Source organism: Pelophylax lessonae, assembly GCF_965119305.1.
Source record: "Pelophylax lessonae genome assembly, chromosome: 5".
Taxonomy (NCBI): domain Eukaryota; kingdom Metazoa; phylum Chordata; class Amphibia; order Anura; family Ranidae; genus Pelophylax; species Pelophylax lessonae.
In genome coordinates, this window is record NC_138772.1 from 154,931,945 (window position 1) to 154,959,605 (window position 27,661).

The following is a 27,661-nucleotide window of genomic DNA, read 5'->3' on the forward strand; positions in this document are numbered from 1 at the left end:
TGGATGAAGAGGCCATACCCCTTGATCCAGAATCTGACGGCTGAAATAATCTGCCTGCCGATTTCCCACCCCCGGAGTGAACACTGCGGGGAGATCCGGAACAAACCGTTCCGTCCAACGAAAGATGCTAGTCGTTTCGATGGCCACCAGGACACTCCAAGTGCCCCTTTCTTCACATAAGTCACGACCGTGGCATTGTGCGATTGGATCCGAATCGGGCTGCTCTAGAGCTGCTCGGTCCAGTAAATCAGACAAAATCTGATCGCTCTCAGTTCCGATACCCTTATTGGTAACCTGGATACTATCGGAAGGAAAGACTTCCCCTGGTTGAGCATCGGAGACTCCTTGGTCCGCTCGCTCAACCGGATCCAATTGTCCAGGGAATCGGAATTCTGATTCCATTAGAAAAGAATCTCCTTCAGGAGAATTCGGGTATGAGACTGGGTATACGGTGCTGCCTCTAAGAAGGCCACCATCAGTCCCAGCCAATTGACGGACAGCAACATCCGAATCGTTGACTGAACCTTCTGGAGTTTCTCCGCAAGGAGAAACCCTCTTGCCCAGGATGTATCCAACATTAGGCCCAGATAGTTCAGTCTCCTGGTGGGAACCAGGGATGATCTTTGGGAAAGCGAAGAAAACGCTGATGTCCTGTGATGATGGGGATATAAAGATAGGTATCCTAAATGTCTATGGACGCCAGGAAATCCCCCTGATGCAGGGAGGCCACCACTGTTCGGATGGACTCCATTTTTCCCCAAGTCCAGAAATTGGACGCACCTTGCCCTCTTTCCTGGGCATTGTGAACAGGTTCGAATAGAACCCCTGAAACCGTTCAATGTTAGAAGGGAAGAATCGCACCGGTGGAAGTGATCGAAACTCGATCCTGTATCCTGACCGTATGACCTTGCGAACTCCTTAGTCCGGGGTTCTGACAACCCATGGATCCGGAAACCGGTGAAGACATCCCCCCACCCCAGAGATGGGTAGGGGCGCATCAGGCTGTATTCCTCAGGCTTGGCTGAGCCGGACTTTTTGTTTAGCCGACCAGCGCCCTTTGAAAACCCTCTGAAGGGGCTTTGGAGGGTCTCGCCTTATCGCCCGCCCTCGCGGAACGAACAAACTCTTTATGAGCAGAAAAGGAAGGTCCTCGTTAGTTACGAGGTCCTTTATCCTAGCAGTCTGTGGCAAGACAGTGCTCTTGCCCCCAGTGAGATCCTTATAATCTCAACCAAACAAGCGATCCCCTTGAAAGGGGAGATTAGCCAACCCATTCTTGAAACCAAACTAAAATGGCAACCACTGGCCTAAGGGTTGACCCTATCAGGGAAAAAATGACGCGGGATTCCGCTTCCACTTTTTCGATCCACCGGATCCCTGAAGGACGCAGCGTCCTCCAACGGGATAACGGTGGCTTTATTTGGAAATTGTTGAGTCCACTGCTGGTGGTACTGTCTATCCTTTAAAGAGGGATTCCTCAAACGGATAGCGCTTAGCCATGTGTTTGGAAATAGCAGGGGTTCGTTTCAAACGACCCCATTTTGGTAAAGGAAAATCCTTCGCCCTTTTGGTAGGCTAACAAGTACCAAAAAGGAATTTCAGTCATCTACCTCTGCCGGTGTAACCTCAAGACTAAAGGTTTCCCGGACGGACACAACTAGTTCATCCACCACTCTTGTGCTATGGCGGAGGCAGAAACGTTCTCCTCACTGCTGAGGAGACATTACCTGAGACAACAGCCCCATAAGAGGGACCTGCAGCTGCATTGACCAGCTCCGAATCCGTATCTGAAGTATCAGATGAAAAATAGGGGTAGGCGGGGGTCGCTTCTTGACCCCCGTCCCTGACAGGCCACCTCCACCCGGGATACCAAAGACTCCAAAACTGCCGATAATGCATTCAAAACAAGTGGGGTACTGGAGGGTCCTGCGGCCACCTTGAGGGGATCAGGTGGGGATACATATGCGGCAGGGTCAATGATTATACAAGACATTTGCCAGCGACAAAAAAAAAATGACAAAGTAAAAAACTTTTTTTTTTTTTTTTGTAATCCCCCAGCGCAACAGCGCCCCTCAGTGTTACCTGCCTTTTTGGACCCCACCGAGAGAGAGAGACCCCAAGGCTCATCCCTGATGCACAGAAGTTTTCTATCAGCCTACTTAGTGCTGTCCTGTTACAGACAGGAAGTCTTTGGCCCTTTTTCCTGGGTAAAGGAGACGGCTCCGCCCCTTAACACGCCTTCCGGCGCCTCCCCCTGGCTCCACGAGGTGTTTGGTCACCTCAAACATGGCCGCCCCTATGCTGGAGACACAAGGCTAAGCCAATATGGCGGCCTCGTGCAATCTGCAAGACAATGGCGGCGGCCTGTTAGGATAGCGGCGGCTAGCAGCGGCCTGCGGGATGTCTGTATTCGGCCTAGCGGCCTGCGGGAGTGCATCGGCCCCACAAACTTCACCCTCAATGGTGATAAGCCTGGCCGGCGGTACAGGACCCTGGCGGGCCGCATGCGGTCCGTGGGTCGTCGGGAGATGCCACAAAACAGTGCTGTGCAGCCCGTGGAAGCTGGAGGAATGGCGATCTGGCCTGCCGTACTCAGGCATAGGCATCAGCCTGTGTGCCTCTGACAGGTAGGATACCTTTTACTTCAATAGTAACGCCCTTTTAGTGCTGCCACTGACTTCAGTCATCCTTACAGTCTTACAATGACTTTAGATCGTCCGCTCCCAAACCAAGCCTCCTGGTTATTTTTCACAAAAATCACACTCAAATTGGGGGATCTGTGACTTATTATAGGATAGAGGGGAGATCCATCCTACCATCCCAGAGAGGGGCCCGCGTCCACCACAAACCCGACAGGGGGAGAGGGGGAACATACTACTCACCATACCGGAACCAGGCGGGCGCCAACTCCTGACAGAACCCCTCTCCACCGGGGTGGGGGGGGGCTGTCGACCAATATGGATGCCGTGACTCTGCTGGTCATTGGCGTCCAGGCGAGACGTTTAACTCGCAGGGTCAGTCCCTGTCCAGTGGGACTATGTCGCGGCCGACCCAGCGCAGAGCTATGGCCTGCACGCGCTCGTAGGCTGAACTGGGGTGACCACTGGATCTCAACATCCAGCCCTTCGCCCAGTTCCAGCTTACTTGCTTGAAGATCTCACAGGAAACTGGAGAAAAGAGCTGTCTAAAAAATCTTTCTAAGAAAAAAATCCTGCCAGGACCGAAGATCCTAGCAAGGCATCTAGGTCCTTACTCCTAACTAGACAGAAAAAAACTGATTTGCTGTAGCAGGAAGTGAGAGGATATACCCTCTGGGACTGCCCCTAGGGTGTGGCCAGGAAGTTTTCTTTCCTGTCTAGTCCTACTCCTGTAGAGGGCAGTATAACCCGAGTTGTTATTAATCAACGAGGACTACGTCTGTCAATGAGCGACAGAGAAAACAGGATATTTGTAGCCACATTCTTTTCTTGGGGTCTTAGAGGGACTCAGGAGGGTTTTCACCTTCAGTTATACTACTGCATACAGGACCATTGGAATTTGCAAACCAAAAACTGTATACCCCAGTTTTGTAGCAAAGCAGTGTTAACAACACGATCATAAACATAGTGGTGGGACCCTTTCGATTAATGGACTCCAACGGAGGATGCGGGAGTGAACAAGCATAAGGGACAATTCTTAACCAATAAAGAGAGAGAAGACTGCAGTTTGTTTCTTAGGACTCTTCCACTGAGAAAGCCTGGCCTGCTCTTATCAGTAGTGCTTCTTATATGGTTGTCAAGGGGAGATCAAAAGAGACATTGTCCCTTGGAGGCCATGCGGCTCAGACGTTTCTTGGGCACAGGTTTTGCAGGCAAACTCTTTAAAGGAAAAGTACAGCCAGAGCTTGTTTGGCTGTACTTCTATTGTGGTTTACAGGAGTGCAGTTCGTTCTGCACTTCTTTGACCTATATTCGGCAGACAGCGGTGACTGACCGTCACCAGCTCTCTGCTCAGGGAGCCCTGAGAACCGAGCGATCGGCGGCGTTTGACTGCTCGGTTCTCAGTGTTAGAGCTGGCGGAGAACGATGCTGCATCCACCTAACTATGACTCTGTAAAAAAAAAAAAAAATACATACTTCTCTTTCAACCAAAGTACTCTGCACATGTGTACTGACAGGAGACACGAGAGTGATAAGCTGGAAAGCCTCCAATAAAATATATGTTTAAAGCTACAGCCATTTTCTCCATATGTTTCATTAATATGGAATCATCCCCAGCAGTAGTGAGATCTCCATTAAAGATAAGTTCACCAAAAAAAAAAAATTTACAGGTAAAAGCCGCAAAGACTGTCGGTACTTCGGTAGTTTGTTCATTTACAAAACTATGTGAATAAATGATGAATGACGCAGCCATGTGGGCGGAACCCCACATGGCAACACTCTTCTCAAATAGTGACAGCCTAAAAACAGATGGAACTAGTAAAATGTTCCTGATGGTGAACTTATCCTTTAAAGGATTTTACCAGTCAGCCATAGTTTGGCACAGTAAAGTCAGTCACAGAAGGGGTGAAGAGCAGGGCCTGCTAGCAAGAACAGATATAAAACCAGCTTCAAACTGCTTTTTACCTGGGTCCTTAACAGGTTCCCTCTTGACCTATAGCAATATGGAGTTGACCATCATCATACAGAAAGAATTCAAGCATCAGGTGCAATGGGAAAGTAATTGGCCCTAGGTGCTCCATACGACCCAAGGCTAGAAACAGCACTGTTAAGAACAACAGGCTAATTCTCTAGTTTCAGGTCGGTGCACACTACATCAAGAGAAGTGAAAAAACAACCCCTTAACTTGGGAGTAACAGCGTAACTTCTCAAGCTTATCAGGCAAAGATTGGAGTGATTCAAAATCAGACAGTATCAGCCTCTGAAGACTCAGAAGTCACCCATGGCTGTGTGTGGATCAGAATCTGTACGTTTGGCTGAGATTTTTCAGCACAAGGTGTTCAACAGAAATACGGTCATTTGCTGAAGATACTTTTGCGAGAAAAGCTACAGATCGTTTTACCATTATTCTCATTGCTGATCTTCTTCACATTGGAGGTAATGTTAAATTAAGCCTGGATGACACTCATTAAGCCAGGTTACACATTGGGGTTGGTTTACTAAAACTAGAGAGTGCAAAATGGGGTGGAGCTTCTAATTTCAGCTTGCTCAAACTAAAACTATAGGCAAAACCTATTTTTTTCCATTTTGGATAGAGCAAGGGAGGGTTATAACCATCAGATTTTTTTTTTCCCCCATCTGTGTCCCATTATGGAGATTTCCCTTCACTTACTTCTCCAAAGTCAAACAGTAAGTGAGGGTAAATCCCTGCAAATTAAGGGAATCTTTTGGGTCTCCCAAGGTCACCAGAACTAGTGTCCCCATCGGACGAAATCCTCTCTATTACTTTTCTGGGGGCAACCTAAAATTAGTTATTTTTACGTTAGTTTTCAATAATGGTAAACAGGTCAAATAGATTGAATCTCCTTAACGGGGGCACCGACCGCAATAAAAACTTACAGGGGTTCCAATCCCTCTCTACTCTACCCAAAACTAAAAACATTTAGCCTTTAATGACGGTCGAAGCAGCCAGCTCTAGCAGCAGTAGGAGGCATGGCAAGTTTTTTTAAGTTGTAATTTGTCACAATTTTTTTTGAAAATGAAGAAATAGATGAAGAAATAGATGAAAAGTACTGCATCATCATAGGACTCCTATGGCGATGATCAGGGACTCTGATAAGGACAGTTTGAAAAAAAATGAAATAAAAAAAAAGTAAATGTTTTTTACATTAAACTTTTTTTTTTTTTTTACATACTTTCATTAGAGTAGTTCAGTGTCACCATAGTAACACTGTTCTACTCCAGAAGGGTGATCAGGGATATTTTTTTACAGTTTGCAGTTAAATTGAAGATCATTGTAACAGCAAAGTTTTCAACTGTCATGAATGGGTTAAATTCATGACAGCTGAGATCACTAATGATCTGTGACTGACTACAGCTAATCACGTTGTACAGAGCACTGTGATTGGCTCAGGTATTATGTGATAGCTGTGGGCCAATCACAACATAGGAAACACAGCTGTTATGAATGAATTAATTCATTCTTAACAGCTTATTTTACATTGTGATCATGTGACTACTGGAATCCACAGTCCGCTGTGTATGGTAGACACAGTGGTTGCAGGGGGTTGCTCCCCTACACTGGAGCAGGCAAAATGACAAACATGTATTTTTGCCTGCATGTGTCGCCCTGCTACAGTATATGTACTGCGGCAGATTGGCAAGTGGTTAAAGGTGTGTGTAAAGCCAACACTTCCTTTAACGGGGGGACAGAGTGGGTTAGAACTAGAGCCTGTTGGGCTTTTATTGCCATGTTATTTCCCACTCAGGAGATATACCCCTTCTAATGATCCCGGTGACTACTGACTTCAGTAAATAAAGCGATAGGAAATTCCAAATTGTTTGCATATTCATGGGAACAAGAGGGTGAGGGAAAATCTTCAGATTTAAAAACCTGTTTTGGTTAAATCGGTCTAAAAGAAGATATCCCCTCTAATTTAAAGAGATCTTCTATTACCTCCTCACGAGTCTCTAGGAACAGGAAGTAAAAACCAGGACAAGCCACAGACTGGGGAAAAAAAAAAAAACAACAAAAACAAACCCGGATAGGTTCTTAACCATTGCCTACTTGGCTTTACATACTTTTCAATTTGTTCAGTTTAGGCAATATGTTTTAGGCTGCTTCTGACATCCATTTTTTCCTAATATATCTCCCTCTTGAGTTTTCTGCCCAGTACTAAAACTCCTAAAGCTGTAAAATTGTGAAGGAAGCAAGGATAGCCTGAACTCGAAGAATGACATTACCTTTCTTTATTGATGTTTTGCTGGTTGTCTTTTCTGTAGATTTCAAGCTAAAGGTTGATGAGTAGAGGGGAGAGGAAGGTTCATCGTCCTCACTGTTATATTTGCTGGTATCTTCTAAAAAAGTTACAAGACAAAAAAATGATTTGATTATTGGTGAAGTCAGCATCATTTTATTTACATAAAATTGTCCACCAAACCAGCTGACAAATCTATCAGGAACATGCCAATGTGCTGTTGCTATTATGAAAGGGTCTCGCTCTCTCTGCTGATGTTTTATTTTTACATTTTAAAAAAAGATCACGGAACACAAAGATGGGTGGGTACAGCAAAAATGCTAGGTGGATAGAAAAAAGGTCAAGAATCATGACAGGGAACTCTTGCCATCGAGTATCCAAGACATAGGAAGCCTGTAGTTTAGACCACCAGGATTCAAACGCAATAGTATTCAGAATGACAAATCTTTGCTTTAGCAAGGGGGTTTCAAAGTGTAAACCTTGAACTGTAAACTAGGGATCGACCGATTATCGGGAACACCGATATATCGGGGGCCGATATGGACTTTCCCCCGATATATCGGAATCGGCCTTTGGATTCACCGATATTTAGGGAAAGTGCTTGTACCGGGGTGATGCCTGCAGCTAGTGGCATCACCCCGGTACCGGTGTCCATAGCCGACGGTCGGCTGACTTATAATGACAACCGATGCGGCTGAGAAGCCGCTTGGCTGTTATTACAAGGAGCGGGAGGGGATGTCCCCCCACCTCCCGCCGCCTTCCATGGCTCGCCCGGGTCTCCCGTCCCACTGGGAGACCTGGGCATTCTACCTCCACCGATGCCGAAGAGAAGACCCGGTGTACTGTACCTCCATGTAAAAAACCCGGAAGTGATGTCATGATATCACTTCCAGGTACTCGGCGCCGAATTAAAAAAAAATGACAGCATTCATAACTGCCAAACTAGTTTTGAATGCTTTTCGGTGCCGAGGAGGGGTTTGGGGTCTTTAAGAACCCCAGATCCCTCCACAAGAGTACCTTTAAAAATAAAAAAAAAATAAAATGTTTTTACATGTCCGAAAATATCGGCAGATATCGGCCGATACCGATATCCGATGACCAAAATATCGGTATCGGTATTAAAAAAAGTATATCGGTCAATCACTGCAGGGCTAAGCATCTAAAAGTTCTGGCTGTAAAACACACTGAAATTATTCTGAACAAATATCTGCACAAAGCATTTGATAGCCCAAGTCAGCTTCCATCTTAACATGACTTAGAAATAAAAACACCTTTACAGTTCCATTTGATAATGTAAGCCTGTGCTTTATCCATACATAATTGCTTGTGAGGTTTTCAGCAAGTGTGACACCCTGTCTTCAGCAAGTTATGTATGCCCCCCCCATGATGTGTCACCATTTCACAGAGAAGCTGGTGGTGACATTGGTGTCTAAAATAATGGGATTTTTGACTTACTGAGCACGGCCTTGGCATTGCCCGAATGAATTCGTACCAAGCACCCCTGAAGACAAATTGTCCAATGAGCCAAAGGCTGACAGCTCAGATTTCCATAAAATTAAATCAGCAGACTGGACTCTGCCAGAGTCCAGACCCCTGAGCACATCTCTGCTGAGGACGCCTCCCCACCCGGACAGGCTGGCATCCATGGTGACAAACATCCATTAAAGGGGGAGAAAGGATTTTCCCTGTCTAAGTGCCAGAGAATGAAGCCACCTCTAGAGACTGGATTCTTGTCCTATTTCACCAGAATAAAAATGAAGCACCCCCACAGCGTCACCCCTTTCAAGGAAGGCGCCAAGCTAACCACATGACCTAGCAGGCCGCAAGCCACGGCCTAAATGTTTAGTGGAGGCCCAGCCACAAATGCACGGATCCCAGCCTGGCAGATGCCCAAAGCAACAATCAGTCGTATACTGCACAAATCTGGCCTTTATGGAAGAGTGGCAAGAAGAAAGCCATTTCTTAAAGATATCCATAAAAAGTGTTGTTTAAAGTTTGCCACAAGCCACCTGGAAGACACACCAAACATGTGGAAGAAGGTGCTTTGGTCAGATGAAACCAAAATCGAACTTTTTGGCAACAATGCAAAACGTTATGTTTGACGTAAAAGCAACACAGCTCATCACCCTGAACACACCATCCCCACTGTCAAACATGGTGGCGGCAGCATCATGGTTTGGGCCTGCTTTTCTTCAGCAGGGACAGGGAAGATGGTTAAAATTGATGGGAAGATGGATGGATCCAAAATACAGGACCATTCTGGAGGAAAACCTGATGGAGTCTGCAGAAGACCTGAGACTGGGACGGAGATTTGTCTTCCAACAAGACAATGATCCAAAACAAAGCAAAATCTACAATGCAATGGTTCACAAATAAACATATCCAGGTGTTAGAATGGCCAAGTCAAAGTCCAGACCTGAATCCAATCGAGAATCTGTGGAAAGAACTGAAAACTGCTTTTCACAAACACTCTCCCATCCAACCTCACTGAGCTCGAGCTGTTTTGCAAGGAGGAATGGGCAAAAATTTCAGTCTCTCGATGTGCAAAACTGATAGAGACATACCCCAAGCGACTCACAGCTGTAATCGCAGCAAAAGGTGGCGCTACAAAGTATTAACTTAAGGGGGCTGAATAATATTGCACACCCAATTTTTCAGTTTTTTATTTGTTAACAAAGTTTGAAATATCCAATAAATTTCGTTCCACTTCATGATTGTGTCCCACGTGTTGATTCTTCACAAAAAATTACAGTTTTATATCTTTATGTTTGAAGCCTGAAATGTGGCAAAAGGTCGCAAAGTTCAAGGGGGCCGAATACTTTCGCAAGGCACTGTACCTACGGATGCTAAATTATCCGCTCCCCCAGCCCAACAACTGCCACAGGGAGCCCAGAGGAAATCCCTGCCCCAGTCACCAACCCCCAGGGTGGCAGGGAACCCTGCTCAAACCCCGGTGCACACAAGGAAAAAAACGGTCAGCAGCAACTCCAACCAGCCCCCTTAACAGCATGTGGCAACAGCCAGCTTATAACCTCACCCGGGGGGGGTTGGCTGAAAGACCAACAGCGACCACCAAAATTTTAGAGTGGCTGGGGGAAGGGGGTGAGAGGAGCCTAGAGAGCCCACCATCCCAGGGAGGGGCCCACGTTCAACCCCCAAAACCCTCCAGGAGCAGAGGGGGGACAGCTACTTACCATACCAGGAACAGGGTGGGCATCGTTCCGGGCAGACCACCGCTCCATCATAATGTGGGTGCTGTCGGCCAGGAGAAATGCTGCGACTCAAGCCGAGGCCAGGTCGTATGCATCCTCACAAGATGTTTAACTCAAAGGCCAGCCCCGTCCAGTGGGGCTATGTCGCGGGTTGACCAAGCGCGGAGCTGCTGTCTGCAAGCATTTGCTGGCCAGACTGGGGGGACCCTCTGGTTCTAGATTATCCAGTCCGTCACCCAGTCCAGCAATTGATAGTAGATTTTCAAAGGAACAAAATAACAAAAAAGGTAGGAAAAATTTCCATTTAAAAAGAAGAAAAAAAAAAAAAGAAAATCGTCGTCAGGACCAGAGACCCCAGCAAGGAACTAGGTCCTTACTCCTGACTAGGCAGAAAAAAAAAAAAAAAACTGTGCCTATAGCTGAAAGTGGGTGTATACTCCCTGGGACTGCCCATAGGTGTAGGGGGCAGTATAACCCAATGGTTAAGAAGAATCGGGAGCTGTGTCTGCCATTGGACGAAAGAGAAAAGGTATTTAATGAAAACAGCAGTCAAACATTTTTTGGCATATTGAGGAGGAAAGGAGGAACCAGGGGAGGTAAAAAAATAAATAAAAAATGAGCAGGTTGAACTTCAGCTTAAGACCGTCATGATGTCACAGGTTCACACAATTCCCCTCTCTGTTCAAAGCAGTATTTAACTTTTGCCACTTCTCTGTACCTTTCCTAACTGTAGGTTTGCTGGATGTTTTATCAGTAGATTTGAAGCTATATTTTGAGGAGAAGGGTTCATCGTCATCATCATCATCATCATCATCATCACTAATTAACTTGGAGCTATCTTCTAAGGAAAAAATAAAAGGGAAGGTGGTTACGATTTTAAATCCACAATTAAACAAATTGCTTGATGAAGTGACAATAAAAGTTGAATTACCATTCTGCAACGAAGAAAATATGTCCGCATGTTTTTTCTTCTGAGTTTCCGATGTCTTTCTGCGGGGTAGAGACCAAAGAGATTGGATAGGTACAGTAAATCAAACTATAAAAGTCTGCTAACAGTATCTGAATGATGGAAGATACATACTCTGTGGATGGTTTGAAAGAAGAGAAATCATTTTCATCCTTTTCTGGGCTGTCAGAATGGGCGTCATCCTCATCATTTCTATTATTTGGAACCGGGGATATTTGGGGTTTGAAGTCGTCAAACTCATTGTTGGTAACATGAGCTTCATCATCATCATCTGCTTCTTCCTCTGAGAAGTCAAAAGTGTACTTGGGTCTTTCAGCTGTTGAGAAAAGGAAAATGCATAAATACATTCAATTCCATGATGACATGCAGCCAAAATAGGAAAAAGTTAGCACATCTGCACTAATTAAACTTGAGTATATTCATGCTGACCCTTTCCATGTGCTATACCGAATACTCAGAAGTACAGCAAATCAGGGTCTATACTTTCTTGGTCTATACTTTCTTCCACCCTCACAGTGCACTATTGCCTCTACTCTAGTAGAAACAAGCATCCCGGCTGTATTTTAATTTTGGGTCATGACATCGTGGGGCCTACATCTAAAAAATTTACCAAGCAAATGTGTTCAGCATTCACAAAAAGGTACAACAAATTATCAACATATCTTCTACGATAGTCTGCTTCATCTAGTGGCCATAATGCGGTATCCTCTGAATGACCTCAAGAATAACAATGCACTATGGTCATTAGGAGTTAACACATTTTGGATATTAGATGAAGCTGATGATCATGGGAGATAATCATATTACAAAACAATGCAGTGATAATTCACTGTGCAAATGCTGAAAAACATCTGTACGGTGAATTTTCCCGATAGGTAAACCTCTATATTTTGCAGCTGGCAATAGGTAGTATCGGTAATATGTCCTACTCTGGTGTCATCCATGCGAATTCTGGTAACGCTTTCGTAAAGCCACTTTTTCTCCAAAAGCTTATTAAGGACACCAGAAAACCTGGGGATACAAGTACTGCCTCTGAAAAGAGACACAAGAAAAAACAGGCAGAAATTGCTCCTCCCCTTTTAGGCTAGGTGTTAGCTTGATGTCTTAAGTTAGGATAGGAAACTTTACCCCAGTACTGACACAGCTGTATTTGTAGTGATACCAAAGTTTAAGGCATCCTATTAGCTGCATTACTTCAGAAGATACATCAGAGCATTTTTCTGTACCCGAGATTTGCAAGAACTAGGGAACACAAAGGAGGAGCTTTAACCATCAGAAAACTAACTGATTTGTCATTTCAGAGACTGCATCATTTTCACCAATAATAAACAATGTTCTGATTGCAGGCATTTCAATAGAATGAGTAAACTTTCAAATATTCAGAAATAAATATCCTTCACACTAGCAAGTGCTGAACATGTTAAAACGTTAAGCTCACCAGCTGCTCTTCTTAATGAGGAATCCCGGGGAATGACCACGGGTTCGATCACTTCTGCCTCTTCCAAATCACTGTCTGACTTGGACTCATCCTCTGACCAGGGGTTCCTCTTTTTTCCTTTCTTAACAGGGGTTTTTGGAGTAAGAGAGTTCCTTTTGGCTCGAGATCCTAAAAAAAAAAAAAAAAGTTTGAACTTTGTTATAAACACAAAGCTGTATTATAATCTAATAATAGTCACCACAGGAAAATAAAAAGGTTAAGCATTTAAACATGGCAATATTTAAAAAAAATATTCAGTGGGTGTCTGTGTGTGGGGGAGGACGACTAGTGACTAACATATTACAAATTACAGAAAAACTCTAAAATCCATTAACTGCAATGAGCATACAGGGGTGAAAAGTATGAGCCTCACAAATAATTGTGTCAAGAGCAGCAGCTGGAAACAGCTAAATACCAAGGACAATAGGAACGGTTGGATGTTTGGTGATATACCATCAGATTCCTGTCATCAAACTTTATTCAAAATTTGGCTGAACCAAACATCCTTTCTAAAACATCAATGACATGACATGTACAGACTATATCTTTGTCTGTCAGTATAAGAAAATGATCAGACTTTTTGAACAAGGCAAAGCTTTAGGTATTATCATTATTATTATTATATAGTATTTATGCAAAGAAAGGAGGGGGGTATAGATAAACCAAAAATTGGTGGAGCTATACCAAGGGGGATTTAAATGTGCCTCACTGAGTAACTGTGTATGCATATATTTTATATAAGACACGAATAGTAGATATATATAAAAAATTAACAGGAAATTTTTATTTGAATATACAAAATATTAAAATACATTATTTGATCTACATCGATCAGCAAATTGAGCAAATAGTACAATATTTACAAAAATGCATAACCGTTGCTGGAAGTACGCGTTTCGCAGTGGATGCTTCCTCAGGGTCCAGCAAAAACTGTATATACATTGATATTGAATCGATTATAAGAATCTAAGGGTACATAATATATTTATTAGAATTGTAAACAAAAAGATAGTAGTGAGTCAAATTCAATAGTTACTTTTAACCACTTGCCGACCGCCGCACGACTATCTACGTCGGCGGTCAGCCCCTCACAGGCAAACTAACGTAGGGCTACGTTGCTTGCTTGTGAGGGTCTAGGGAGCGAGCGCGCGCCCCCGGAGGCGTGCTCCCGCTCCCGCGTGGTCACGGACCCCCCCACGCGTGTGACCAGCGGACCCGATGTCCGCCGGCCACTCGGCGATCGGCGGGGGAGAGGGAGAGGGAGAATGTCAGGCAGCTTGTGTAAACAAGCTGCCTGTCATTCTCCTCGCTGCAAAGACACTGATCACATGGATCTACTATGTAGATCCGTTGATCAGTGTCCTTACAGCTGAAGCCACAGCCAATCACAGTAGAAAGCACGCCCCTAGGGACACACACAGCCCCTCCCTCCCAAATAAAGTTAACCCCTTCACTACCAGTGTATTTTTACAGTAACAGTGCATATATATAGCACTGATTACTGTAGAAATGTCACTGGTAACCCCAAAAGTGTCAAAAATGTCAGTCAAGGGTCCGATCTGTCCGCCGCAATGTCGCAGTACCGCAAAAAAAAAAATCGCAGATCGCCGCCATTACGCGTTAAAAAAAAAAAACAACAAAAATGACAAAAATCTTTCCCTTTGTTAGTAAACGCGATAACTTTTGCGCAAACCAATCAAAATACGCTTTTTGCGATTTTTTTTTTACCAAACATAGGTAGCATAAAACAAATTGGCCGAAAATGTTAAAAAAATTTGATTTTTACATTTTTTTGGGGGGAATTTCATATAAAAAAATGTGAAAAATATTGTTATTTTTGCAAAATTGACGTTCTTTTTTTGTTTATAGCGCGTGATCAAAAAATCGCACAGGTGATCAAATACCACCAAAAGAAAGCTCTGTTTGTGGGAAAAAAAGGACGCCAAATTAGTTTAGGTACAGCGTCGCACGACCGCGCAATTGTCCGTTAAAGTCACGCAGTGCCGAATCGCAAAATACCCCCTGGTCGGAATGGGGGTAAAATCTTCCGGGGCTTAAGTGGTTAATACAGAGTTCATTCTATGTTATCTATTTTTCTCTACTCGTTAATAATTCCTTTTACTCTTGATTTGTTTATGAAGTATATTTCAAAGAAAAACTCCTTTGGTTTTCTCTTTAAAATGACATAAGGATTTATAGTATATAAATATCAATTGTTTCCCTGATTAGTCATATCATCCAATAATATTCTTTTGTAGTTTAACCGGACAAAAAAGTAAAAAGAAATCCATTGAAGAGGAGAAGGGAAAAGAAACAGGAAAAGTAGAAAGGGAAGGGGGGGGGGGGGGAAAGGGAGGGAAAGGAAAGGGTAACAAAAAAGAGGGGGGAAGACAAAGGGAGGGGAGGAGAAAACCAGCATAATAATACGGGAAACACATAGGAGACGGGAATGAAGAAAAAGGAAAGATAGGAAACGGATAAGATGTAAGGAATGAGTTACCTCACCGCCCAAAGGGGGGGCATTGGAGGAATAGGCAGCCCCCCGAGTGAAAGCTCGGGGGGGGGGGGGGGAGCCTACCAAAATTGGAGGATAAGGGGAGGAAAAGATGGAACATTGGTGCGCCCATATCAGATAGGACAAAAATACTGAACATAATACAATACTGATAATATATAAAAATGGTCTAGAAACCCATTCGTTTTAAGGTGTAGAATAATAGTCTTACCCTTGTTTGGTGATCAAGGTAGGGAAACAATTGATATTTATATACTATAAATTCTTATGTCATTTTAAAGAGAAAACCAAAAGGAGTTTTTCTTTGAAATATACTTCATAAACAAATCAAGAGTAAAAGGAATTATTAACGAGTAGAGAAAAATAGATAACATAGAATGAACTCTGTATTAAAAGTAACTATTGAATTTGACTCACTGCTATCTTTTTGTTTACAATCCTAATATATTATGTACCCTTAGATTCTTATAATCGATTCAATATCAATGTATATACACTTTTTGCTGGACCCTGAGGAAGCATCCACTGCGAAACGCGTAGTTCCAGCAACGGTTATGCATTTTTGTAAATATTGTACTATTTGCTCAATTTGCTGATCGATGTAGATCAAATAATGCGTTTGCAAATGCGTGTCAACCAAACCCCTGTTCTTTATGTATATTGAGACAGGTCTACTTGGTTGGTGGCAGACTGGAGGGTGAGTACATCAGACTGGGGGCTGGCTGGCTTCCATGCACCTCTTTTAATCCTTTTCAATTTGGTTTTTCTGATACAGGGATGGAGACGCTGGGCATACCTGCCGGTGTCTCATCTAAAGTCCCACATAGCCCACATTGTCTATGTAACTAGGGATGGAGGCACCTCGCCTACAGGCTGGTGCTTCATTTAAAGTCCCACCGTGCGATTTTCGTGCGTTTTTGGTGGATGCAGTCTAATTTGACCCCAGTTTTTTCATATACAGGGATGGAGACCATAGCATGACCTGATTGTCTCATGTAAAGTCCCAAATACTTTATGAAATTAGGGATGGAGGCACTGAGCTATACAGGCAAATTGCCTCATATAAAGTCCCAATCTGTGTTTTACACTGCATCCGCCAAGGGATTGGAGGTGTAGGGTTTCTCAGCTGGTCGTTTTCAGTTTGTACCATCTTAAGAACATTGCTATTAGAGCATTGAGATACCATACCAGTCGTGGATGAAAGTGGGGTGGGGGAAGTTTGGGCTGCTCCCTCCCACCTGCTTCCTATCCACCCATTAGCATCCATGTGCTCCCAGAGTGGAGACACTTACATTTAAAAGTGTTAGGGACTGCAGATAAAACAGGGTGCCTTGTCGTGGCTCTGCAGCTTATATATGCGTTTGCAAATGCGTGTCAACCAAACCCCTGTTCTTTATGTATATTGAGACAGGTCTACTTGGTTGGTGGCAGACTGGAGGGTGAGTACATCAGACTGGGGGCTGGCTGGCTTCCATGCACCTCTTTTAATCCTTTTCAATTTGGTTTTTCCGATACAGGGATGGAGACGCTGGGCATACCTGCCGGTGTCTCATCTAAAGTCCCACATAGCCCACATTGTCTAGATCAAATAATGTATTTTAATATTTTGTATATTCAAGTAAAAATTTCCTGTTAATTTTTTATATATTTCTACTGTTCGTGTCTTATATAAAATATACGCATACACAGTTACTCAGTGAGGCACATTTAAATCCCCCTTGGTATAGCTCCACCAATTTTTGGTTTATCTATACCCCCCTCCTTTCTTTGCACATATAACTTATATGGGGGAAGGTGCCATTATACCATTGTCTCATCTATAGGCCTTGATCTCCCCCTCTACAAATTTTTCCCCTATATAGTATTTATATAGTGCTGACAGTTTACGCAGCGCTTTACAACTTGAGGGTAGACAGTACAAATACAATACTCTTTAATACAGTAGGAATCAGAGGACCCTGCTCATTAGAGCTTACAATCTAAGAGTATCCCATGGAAAACAAAATTATCCTGGATATCTTTTTGCTTTTGGTTACATCACTGTTCTTCACACTTCCTAATTTAATAATTATCTGGCACTATATTTATTTTAAAATGGTGCTTTTGTATATAATAAATGTAATCACCTACATGTAAACTGCACTGTAAGCATTTTGTACATTTCAATGATTGTGTGAATGAGCTGATAAAAGATAGAACAGCTAATTCTTTACTAGTCTACAATTTCTAGCAGATGTGATCTCTTATTGATTCAGTAATCAATGTTCTTCCTTTGTGTAGATGTACAACTAGCTTCAAGCTTTTGACAATATTTGGGTAGTTTTGCATACCAGGTTCTCTCTCTTTTCTCTCTCGCTTGGGTTTTACTGGCTTCACTGGAGTAGTAGTCTGAGAGTCTTCACCGCCCTCTGCTGGAGTAGAGCCAAACTCATCATCAAACTCCAATTTTATCGCTAAAGAATCCATTTCTCCCTGCAAATGAGAAAATAAAACTACCTTACGGATTGCCAAAAGGCAATTTACAGCACAGGAGGAAAATTTAGCTACTGGCTGGTGTCAACTGTTTTACTGTGACTTAAAAGTGTGCATTGGCTTCTAAGGGACCAAGATTTGATAGTTGATACTTCCCACAAATTGTATGAATGTGTAACAATCTAGGATTATTTACAAGTTTAAAAATTTTTGTAGCAATTCTGAATGTCAAAGATTAAGACTCGGTTCACACTAGCCAACTCCAAAGTAGCGCGATTTTCAGTGCAACTTTGGAGTCTGACTTTGATAAGACTTTTACACTTGGTCATTAAAGCCGTGTCAAATTTGCATCAAAATAGTGCAGGAACCTTTTGTAAAGTTGCAGCGACTTCAATAGTGTCAATTGGAACGGCTCTCAGAGATACATAGCATTTCACATGTCCTGCAATTTTGGGTCTTACAAGTGGGATTACCAGGAGTGTGAACCAAGCCTAACACCTTGTCATTCTATGGAATCCTAACATACACCTATGGTGTGTGTGTGTGTATAATATATATATATATATATATATATATATATATATATATATATATATATATATATATATATATATAGTGTGCACTTGGTTAAAAAGAGCAGACTCACCTTCTTCTTCTTGAGCAACTTTTTGCTGACATCAGCCTTCATTGCAGTAATCTGAGGCTCAATCCTTCTGCCATACATTGAAGGTAAGGTCTCTTCCAGCTGCAGCCTCTTCATTTTTGGTTTCCCTACTTTGCCTTTTACTGCTTTGCTTGCAAACCCGGCAGCGATGTCCTCCCTTTCCTGCGCTTCCACTCTCTAAGGGTATATATATATATATATAAAAAGAAAATAAGAAGAAACCTCTATTCAGATAAGTGACAAAAGCCATAGTTTGCTATGCACTACATTCTAACATTCCTTTGTATGTCTTTCCATAACTACAGGCGATCCCCGAGTTACAAACATCCGACTTACAAACTAATCCTACTTGCAAACGGATGGAGACAACAGGAAGTGAGGGGAAATCTAGCCCTAGGAATGAAAATTAACTCCTGTAAGAGTTATAATGGGAAAAAGGTGTCTCCATTGAAGCTTTATCACTAATCCTTATTTCCACAACAACCCCAAATTTTCAAAATCCAGTTGTCAAAAAGTAAGGTGAAATCTTCTGAGCAGGGGTACAGACAGCAAAACAAATGGTACAAACCTACAGACCCTATCTTGTTTGTAACCCAGGGACCGCCTGTATAAGCACTTTATTTTAATTCTTAGGATACAAATTAAATTTTGAAGTTCACTCTTCTTTCTGTCTCGTACATATACACAGAAATAAAAACACTAACTACATATATATTATATATAAACACAGTGCTGAGCATAAATGAGTACACCCCTTTTGAAAAGTAAGATTTGAATCAATATATGAACACAAGAACAATATCCACATTTTTGATATTTATAGAACATTTGTTTAGTTCCATTACATGAAAGTTAGGGTAATAATATAGCTTAGATTACAAAATCTTCAGTTTAACTAAAATGATCAAAAATGAATACACTCCACAATAAGAAACTACTACATATATTGTATTTTGTATGACCTCTATGATTTGTAAGGACAGCATCAAGTCTTCTAGGCACTGAATGAACAAGTTAGCACATATTACATCTATCTTTTTCCATTCTTCAAGAACGACCTCTTTTAGGGCTTGGATGCTGGGTGGAGTGATGCTCAACTTGTCTCTTCAGAATTCCCCATAGGTGTTTGATTGGGTTCAGATCAGATGACATACTTGGCCACTGAATCACTTTCACCCTGTTCAGAAATGCAACAGTGGCCTTAGATGTGTGTTTTGGATCATTGTCATGTTGGAAAAGTGTACGACGACCAAGGGAATGGAGTAATGTTAGCATCTTCCCTTTCAATACAGAGCAGTACATCTGTGAATTCATGAGAACATCAATGAAATGCAGCTCCCTGACAGCAGCAGGCCCACAGAAGGACACTGCCACCATGTTTCACTGTAGGCTCCATGCATTTTTCTTTGTACTCCTCACCTTTGCAACGCCATAAAGTTTTGAAGCCATCAGTTCCCAAAACATTTATCTTTGTCTCATCACTACAGAGTCCCAGTAGTCTTTTCAGCATGGGCCTTTGCAAATTATAAGCAGGCTTTTTTGTGAATGGGCTTTAGGAAAGGCTTCCTTCTTGGACGACACTTAGGCATTCCATTCCTCTGCAGTGTACGCTGTATTGTGTCACGGGAAACAATCACCCCAGTTTGGCGTTCTACTTCTTTAGCTAACTGCAGTGAACTTGTATAGCGATTCTCTTCAACCATTCTCATTAAAAGACGCTCTTTTTGATGTGTTAACTTCCGTGGACGACCTGGACGTCTGTGAGATGGTTGCAGTTCGATCTTTGGTAAATTTGCAACATGGTCTTGAAATCAAATCTTGGTTGCAATCAACGGCCCACATTTTTGGGAGTATTTTGTAGTATAGTGTCCCATAGAAAATGTTGATTCTGAAAGGAACCCAAAAGGTTTTTTTTCTGACAAACCTGTTGGGGTATACTCATTTATGCTGAGCACTGTATATCACACACACACACACACACACACACACACACACACACACACACACACACACACACACCTTCATATTGTAAAATCTGTAATACAATACGTTTGCCAAAGACATTTTTGGTGACCTCTTATATACATCCCCTCAAATATTTATGAAAACATTCTAGATTGTGCAATGTAATCGCGCACAATTTTGTTATTTGGAATGCTTAAAACCGCAAAAAAAAACTGACATCATTTGACTGTTTTTGATTTCCCACCAATCAGGGAGACTAGCAATGTCCAAAGAGGGACACAACTCTGCTTTACTTCACCCAATAGGAAAAAAAAAATAAAAAAAATGTGGTGTTCGCTTTTAATTTTCTCCCAAGGCACACAAAAATGGAAACCCACATCAAGCTCTTCAACGAAAGCTGCCAAGTCCTCTTTCCACAGGTCTGATTGAGATTTTTTCTTCAATTCATTCAGCTCCTTCCCCTGAAACACAAGTAAAAAACAAACAATTCTGTTATCATATGAACTCACTCACAGAGCCTACTGGCCTATCTGCAGCTCTTCTTGCTTAGTATGCTAGCTGAACCAATAATTTTGTGAATTAGAATAGTATATTTAGGAGATGCTGGGGCAGTACAGCATCAAATGCCTACATGAGGCATAACTGCTGCTGAGGGAGGGCTTGCAGCTCTTGGCCCTTTCTTTTGCATGCCACGCCAAAGCTGTGGCTAACACACCAAGTGGCCTGCATTACAGCAGACAGGAGTGAGCTCTGCCACAGGATGGACAATTTGTAGGGTGATACTGTGTAAGAGGGGGTTTATCGGAACAAGGGAAATGTGTCTTTTTTTCCTTTCATCCCTACATACAGTATCTATAGATGGGTAGGTGGCTACCCCCCCAGAGTGTTCGTCTGGGGCTCCCCTGAAACCAAAAGGTATTCCAGTCTATAGGGATGCAAAGACTATAAAGAAACAAAAGAACGTCACCTAGCACTTCATTGCAAGTACATAATTTACAAGATAAAAATATTGATGTCAGAAATTTCTGTCAAAGACAGATTCTTGTTTGTCTTAAAAGCCTAAACATATCAAATACTTAACCAGAGAAGTTTTGCTGCTCCTTATGGGATATAGATATCAATAATTAGAAGTATAGAAGACTTTGAAAAAGATCAATATATGGGAGCTTTGTTTATTTTTAATAACAAATATCAGCTTTACAATCCTGCTATTATAAGAAAGAACAGTACAAGTGGGAGGCTGGAAATAAACCTCTGATTTTACTAGGTGCAATTTATTTTGAATTCAAGGGAAATTCATGTCAATGCACATCAATATGTATGAACATGCATTAAAAAAGTAAAATTTGTTTTTCTGCTTTTGCATTGCTTTTGATTGAAAACCTCCATCAATCTGCAATGCAGTGGGTGGGCCCTTAAACAAACAGTCTACCTTTCTGACCATATTTCATGTTACACCCATATTTAGTGTGCAACGTGAAACATAGTGACATGACTCAGCCCCTCACTTGCAAACCAGCTCCCCCCACTTATGTGAATAGCAGGGTGGTTCTCCTGGAAGCACTTTTATTTGAATTTAGCATGACTTTTAGTCGCACTACCACTGTGAGAGAGGGACTCCTAGATCTAAATGGAGCACAAGTGCAGTGATGTCACTTCCTTTTATACATGTGGTAGCATTTTAAAAAAACATTTTTACAAGGTGGACTATGCCTTTAAGGTTCTTGCAAAAAGTGTTATAAGCAATCAGTGTGACATGCCAGATGACATATAACATATAATTATCTTACCTTCGCGTCCCTCTGCTTAATGAGCTCATCCACCTTCTCCTTGGACAGGCTCCAAAGAGACATATTGAGAATATAGTTAAAATCAGGCCCTGATGCAGAGCCTGAGTTTGTGGAACTATTGTCATTTAAATCCTGACTATCATCCTCCTCTGCAGCCTATGAGAAAATATCAAGAATATCAATCAATGCATGTGCCACTCTAGGTACAGCAAACATGAAATATTCTCTTAATTTAGTGTGCTTACAAAAATGTTGTACCTTTTCTTGTGCTTCCTTCCAAGCCTTAACGGGGTCTGATTCATAACCCTTCTGCACCAACATCTGAATAAGTTCTCGCTTTGACTTGTTTTCTATACAGGAAAACATACAGGTTATCACAATACGTATAAAGAAAAAATATTGAATGTGTCACTTGCATTAAGGAGTATAAAAAGTGTAATGTGTGCTATCCCAAAGCAAGCAAAATCAGAATGTCCTTTGCTGCACCAGCAAGAAATGTGATTTTTGTCTTACCGTAAAATCTTTTTCTCTGATGTTCATTGACGAACATCGCTCCATAACTTCTTGACCCTTGTGTTTATGCTGCCCCCTACAGGAGTAGGACACTAGGCAGAAAAAAGTTTGACTACACCTATGGGGCAGTCCCAAGGGGTATACCCCCACCTCCTTCTATAGGGCTTCAGTTTTATAACAAGCCGTGGCAGAAGAACATATAACCCAACTCAATAGAGGGGTGGGTGCTGTGCCTGTCAAACATCAGAGAAAAGGATATTTATTTATTAATAAATCATAAAAATGGCTACTCACAAACAGAAGTTAAAAATGATCATATCAGACTCAATCGCTTGAGTGTCAGGAATAGTCCATGACCATTGTCCTGTTGAGATGACGGCTGACGCGTTTTCGAGGATTAGCCTCTTCCTCAGAGCCCTGCCCAGGACTATTCCTGACACTCAAGCGATTGAGTCTGATATGATCATTTTTAACTTAACTTCTGTTTGTGAGTAGCCATTTTTATGATTAATAAAGCCATACTATTGAGGATAATGCGCTAGGTCGGTGCGCCTTTCTTTGTTTTCTTGTGTTTGTAGTACTGTTAGACTACCCCAGTCCTTTTGGGCAGCAAGACTCTAGCCATCCGAGACTCCATATGCGAGTCCTGTGGGAAGTGTGGTTGGGGAGCTTGGATTCTAAGCGCAGGAGAAAGGTGGCATCAAAAATCTTTCACCCTCTCTTTCGTTCATAGACGGACACAGCTCCATATCTTCTTGACCCTTGGGATGTCCCAAAGCAGTGTCAACATGAGGGGTGGGAACAACACAGCAATAAACATACTTTCCAAAGGCTAAACGTAGCCAACCAGGTAAAACTGGAGCTCAACCAGGAAACAGGAGCTCACCTGACAAAAAAAGAATACACCCTCAAAAGAGGACTAATCCTCTCCAACAGCGGCCTGCAAAACCTTGCGGCCAAAGGCAGCATGCGCAGATGGCAACACATCCACCTTATAACATTTTGTAAAAATTGTGCACAGACGGCCAGGTGGCCCCCTTGCAAACCTGCACCACTGACGCCTGATGAAGGAAGGCCCAAGAGGCACTAAGCGCCCTCGTAGAATGTGCCTCAACAGGGAAAGGAGGATCCTGACCCCTAATGGATTAGGCCTGCACCACCGTCTGCCCGATCCACCTGGAAATGGATGCAGCGGGCGTGGTCATACCTTTGCGGGGTCCATCCGTAAGGACAATCCGGGAATCTGAGTTTCGGAATTACTCAGTTGCCGCCAAGTATACCCTGATTGCCTTACATTCTTTGGATGTGGTTCGGGCAATCTCTTTCGGGGGCTTAGGGCACAAAGAAGGCAACACAATACCTTCATTTAAATGAAAACCAGAGACGACCTTAAGAAGGAACGACTGGCAAGGACGAAGCACCACTTTATCTCCGTGAACCACCAAGTTAGGTGAACGACAAGACAAAGCTGCCAGCGCCGACACCCTACGTGCAGAAGAAAAAGCCACCAAGAAGACTACCTTCTGGGACAATGTAAACAGAGTAATCTCGTGAATATTTACCAACGGCGGTTACTGAAGAACCGACAGCACCAAGTTGAGATTCCACGAGGGCAATAGAGACCGCACTGGGGGAGCTAAGTGGCGAACCTCCTGAACAAAGGTGCGAACTAAAGAATGCGTAGCCAAAGGACATTGAAAGAAAACCGCCAAGGCGAAACCTGTCCCTTGATGGTATCCGAGGCCTCCTGGAGGAAAACCAAACTCCCGAGTCACCGAAAAGTCACCCTAAGAACCGATTCGGCCACAATAAACCAAAGTCTCAGCTCTGTTGTCAAAAGGTTCTTTTAAAACTGGAGACTCCTCCACCAAAATTAGGGTGGATTTATTCAACCCGGAGATCTGAATGTCTACCGCAGGTGGAACTGCCCAATTGTTCAACAGAGACTCCTCAAGGCATACCGTCTATCGAAAACGCTTAGGCACCGTCATACAGTGATTACGACAACTCCATTGACTCTGGACAATTTTGTTACAGTAGGCAGGAAAATCTTTGTCGCTTTAGAGGATCTGCGGGCACCAAGTTACATAGTTAGTGAGGTTTAAAAAAGACACCAGTCCATCCAGTTCAACCTATGATGTGTGTGTTTGCTGTTAACCGTACATTGTAGCACTCATATGCAGCATTGGTGGGCACTAATAGGCGGCACTGGTGGGCAATAATGGGCACTGGTGGGCGGCACTGATAGATGGCAATGATTGGCACTGGTGGGCAGCACTGATGGGGAGGGCACTGGCGGGCTCACCGAGCCCTGATTGCCATCCCTGGGGTCATGGGTGGGCATCCCTGGTGGCTCTAGTGGCACCCCCCCCCCCCCCCAGGGTCTGCACTGGTAATCAATGCTCTGATTACCAGTGCAGACAACCCCCCCCCCCCCCCCCCGTCAGGAGAGCCGCAGACGGGCTCTCCTCTACTTGTGCCTGTCAGGCACGACCTGAGGAAAGCCGATCAATGGCACTTCCTATTTACTATGTGACCAGCTGTGATTGGACACAGCTGGTCACATGGTAAAGAGCCTATGTCGGTAGGCTCTTTACCAAGATCGGAGATGCAGTGTGTCAAGAGTGACACACCGCAGCACTGGCGCACAAAGCACTTTATCCTGCCGCCATCATAGGACGTCCGGTCCCGCTTCCCGCTGTCAATTCCCTATAGGGTGGGTGGGAAGTGGTTAAAGAAAGTGTGCATCGACGACTAGGTGGACGCCTTGAAAACCTGCGCCACTGATGCCTGATGACGGAATGCCCAAGAAGTGGAAGGCCCTTTTCTTGGCCCATCCATGATCACAAACGGTGAGTCTGACCTCAGAAAAGACTCTGTAGCTGTCAGATACACCCGAATCGTCGGCAAAACATCCAGGGCATGCAATGCAAATTCCTTAGGATGTTTGGGCCTGGGACACGGGGAAGGGAACACAATGTCTTCATTCAAACAGAAATCAGAGACCATCTTAGGAAGGAACGATGGACACGGTAGAAGAACCGACAAAAAGAGAAGGGACAACTGTGTAGCACAAACTGTAACAGATAGGCAGTGAATTTACCTGCCCTATGTAGTATACAAATAAGTTTATTGAAAAATTAGGTAAAAAATATTATGGAATGTGATCCAAATTAAAAAAAAAAAAAAAAAAAAAAAAAAAAAAAAAAGGATCCATTCATTTCTGCCGATTTCCTAGGAGACAACTTGGTTCCAACACACTGGAATATCATCCGGACTGTTTTTAACACGGATATTAATATGTTTTGTTATTGTCCAACTTTTGGAGAATTTTTTTTTGGAGGGTGTTGTAGAAATTTTTTTTTTCTAAATGGATCACATTCCATAATTTTTTACCTAATTTTTCAATAAACCTTATTTGTATACTACACTGCGTAGGTAAATTTTCTGCCCATCTTTTACAGATAGAAGACCCACAGGGACCCCCAATATACAGGGGGGCCTAATGGGAACCCACAGGTGCGACCATCCCATGGAGGGGCCTGCGTCCACCCCAAAACCTCCAGGGGGAGAGGGGGGACAACTACTCACCACACCAGAAACCATGCAGGCACTGCTTCAGACAGAACCTCCTTACCATCAAAATGGGGGGGGCTGCCAGCCAGGAGGAACACTACGACTCAGGCCGAGACCTGGTCGTACGCGACCTCGCAAGGTGCTTAACTCACAGGCCAGCCTCTGTCCAGTGAGGCTATGTCGTGTTGCTGGCCAGACTGGGGTGGCCACTGGATCTAAATTGTCCAGCATGTCGCCCAGTCCGAAAATTGATTGTAGATCTTGCAAGAAAGAAAAAACAGGAGACATTAAGCCATTTAAAAAGAAAAAAAAAATCGCCAGGACCAGAGATCCCAGCAGGGAACTAGGTCCTTACTCCTGACAAGGTAGGAAAAAAAAACTGAGGACCTATAGCAGAGAGGGGAGTATACCACCTGGGACTGCCCGTACGCGTAGCCAAGTTCTTTTGCCTGCCTAGTGTCCTACTCCTGTAGGGGGCAATATAACCCAAAGGTACATAATCCTGGAAAGCTGTGCCCATCAATGACCTTAAGAGAAATAATTTTTGTTTTTAAAGTGACGCAACCTTTTTTTTTTATTTTTTTATGGCTGCTTCAAAATGTCTTTAGGATTACAAAATGAACAGGCTCCGAAACAAACCTGTAGAGATATATTCAGTAGAGGATACCTACAGAAGGCTGTGCAGTATTTAAAAGAAACATTTTACAGCATAGTGTAGAGGTGCAGAATTTAACTACAACCACAGTAATTGATTACCTATTGTGATTTTTCCTTGGATCTTCTCAAGAATAAATCTTGCTTGGTTGTTGAGTCTGGCAGACTCTGCACCCAGCATTCCAATTAACCAATCTTTGCGCAGACCATAGTAATGTAATCTAAGATCAAAGAATTCCTTCAGAATATCTTGTACAGTTTCATATTTCTTCAGACAGCCCATGTGATCAAACAGTACCTGTAGAGAAGAAGAATTGTACTTTAAACTGTTCATGAAGACAGAGGGTAAAAAAAAAAATTTAACGCCTGAGCAAAATTTGGCCACTATGACATGTGTTAATGAAACTACTTATCACCGCAAATACTTTATGTATCCAAGTTCGATTATACCTTGCTTTTTTAAGCCAAATAGGGCTTTTCACATGGTAAACAGTAATAGAAATAGAAAACCTATCACCAAAGGAAAAACCCCAAAATAAAATCCCCCCCACCCCTGACGATCGCAACAATACCACATATGTAATTTCTATTCCACAGTGTTGTCACTTTAAATCAAGCACTTTGCTTTTTTTTTCTTTGTTTAACCTGACACCAATAATTTAAAATATATGATTTTTAGGTAGAATAAATATTATACACACACACACACACACACACACACACACACACACACACACAGTAGAGCTGCATGATTGTTTGAAAAAAAAAAATTGCGCTCTTTACACCCCCTCATGATCTTAAAACGGCATGTCCTCTATTCTTACAGAGCTGTTCTCTGCTCACTCACAGCTGTCAGAAAAAAAAAAAAGCCTCCAAATGTTTATCAACATTGTTAGATAACTTTAAACACAATGTTTTACAGTGTATCATTTTGTTCTTTTAGATCAAAGTAATGAACTTC

At 42.8% G+C, this 27,661-nt stretch overlaps 1 protein-coding gene across 1 annotated transcript in view; it reads right to left on the bottom strand.

Annotated features, from left to right (window-relative positions):
* TOP2B (DNA topoisomerase II beta) overlaps positions 1 to 27,661 on the bottom strand; it is a 150,171-nt gene that overhangs the window by 37,874 nt on the left and 84,636 nt on the right. The window contains exons 24-34 of the mRNA XM_082257331.1: positions 26,803 to 26,998; positions 22,216 to 22,307; positions 21,958 to 22,113; positions 20,545 to 20,628; positions 18,185 to 18,379; positions 17,397 to 17,538; positions 12,513 to 12,680; positions 11,189 to 11,390; positions 11,039 to 11,097; positions 10,826 to 10,948; positions 6,882 to 6,995 (exon numbers count right to left, since the gene is read on the bottom strand). Of these exons, the coding sequence (XP_082113457.1) occupies positions 6,882 to 6,995; positions 10,826 to 10,948; positions 11,039 to 11,097; positions 11,189 to 11,390; positions 12,513 to 12,680; positions 17,397 to 17,538; positions 18,185 to 18,379; positions 20,545 to 20,628; positions 21,958 to 22,113; positions 22,216 to 22,307; positions 26,803 to 26,998 (1,531 nt within the window). The remainder of the gene's footprint in view (positions 1 to 6,881; positions 6,996 to 10,825; positions 10,949 to 11,038; positions 11,098 to 11,188; positions 11,391 to 12,512; positions 12,681 to 17,396; positions 17,539 to 18,184; positions 18,380 to 20,544; positions 20,629 to 21,957; positions 22,114 to 22,215; positions 22,308 to 26,802; positions 26,999 to 27,661) is intronic.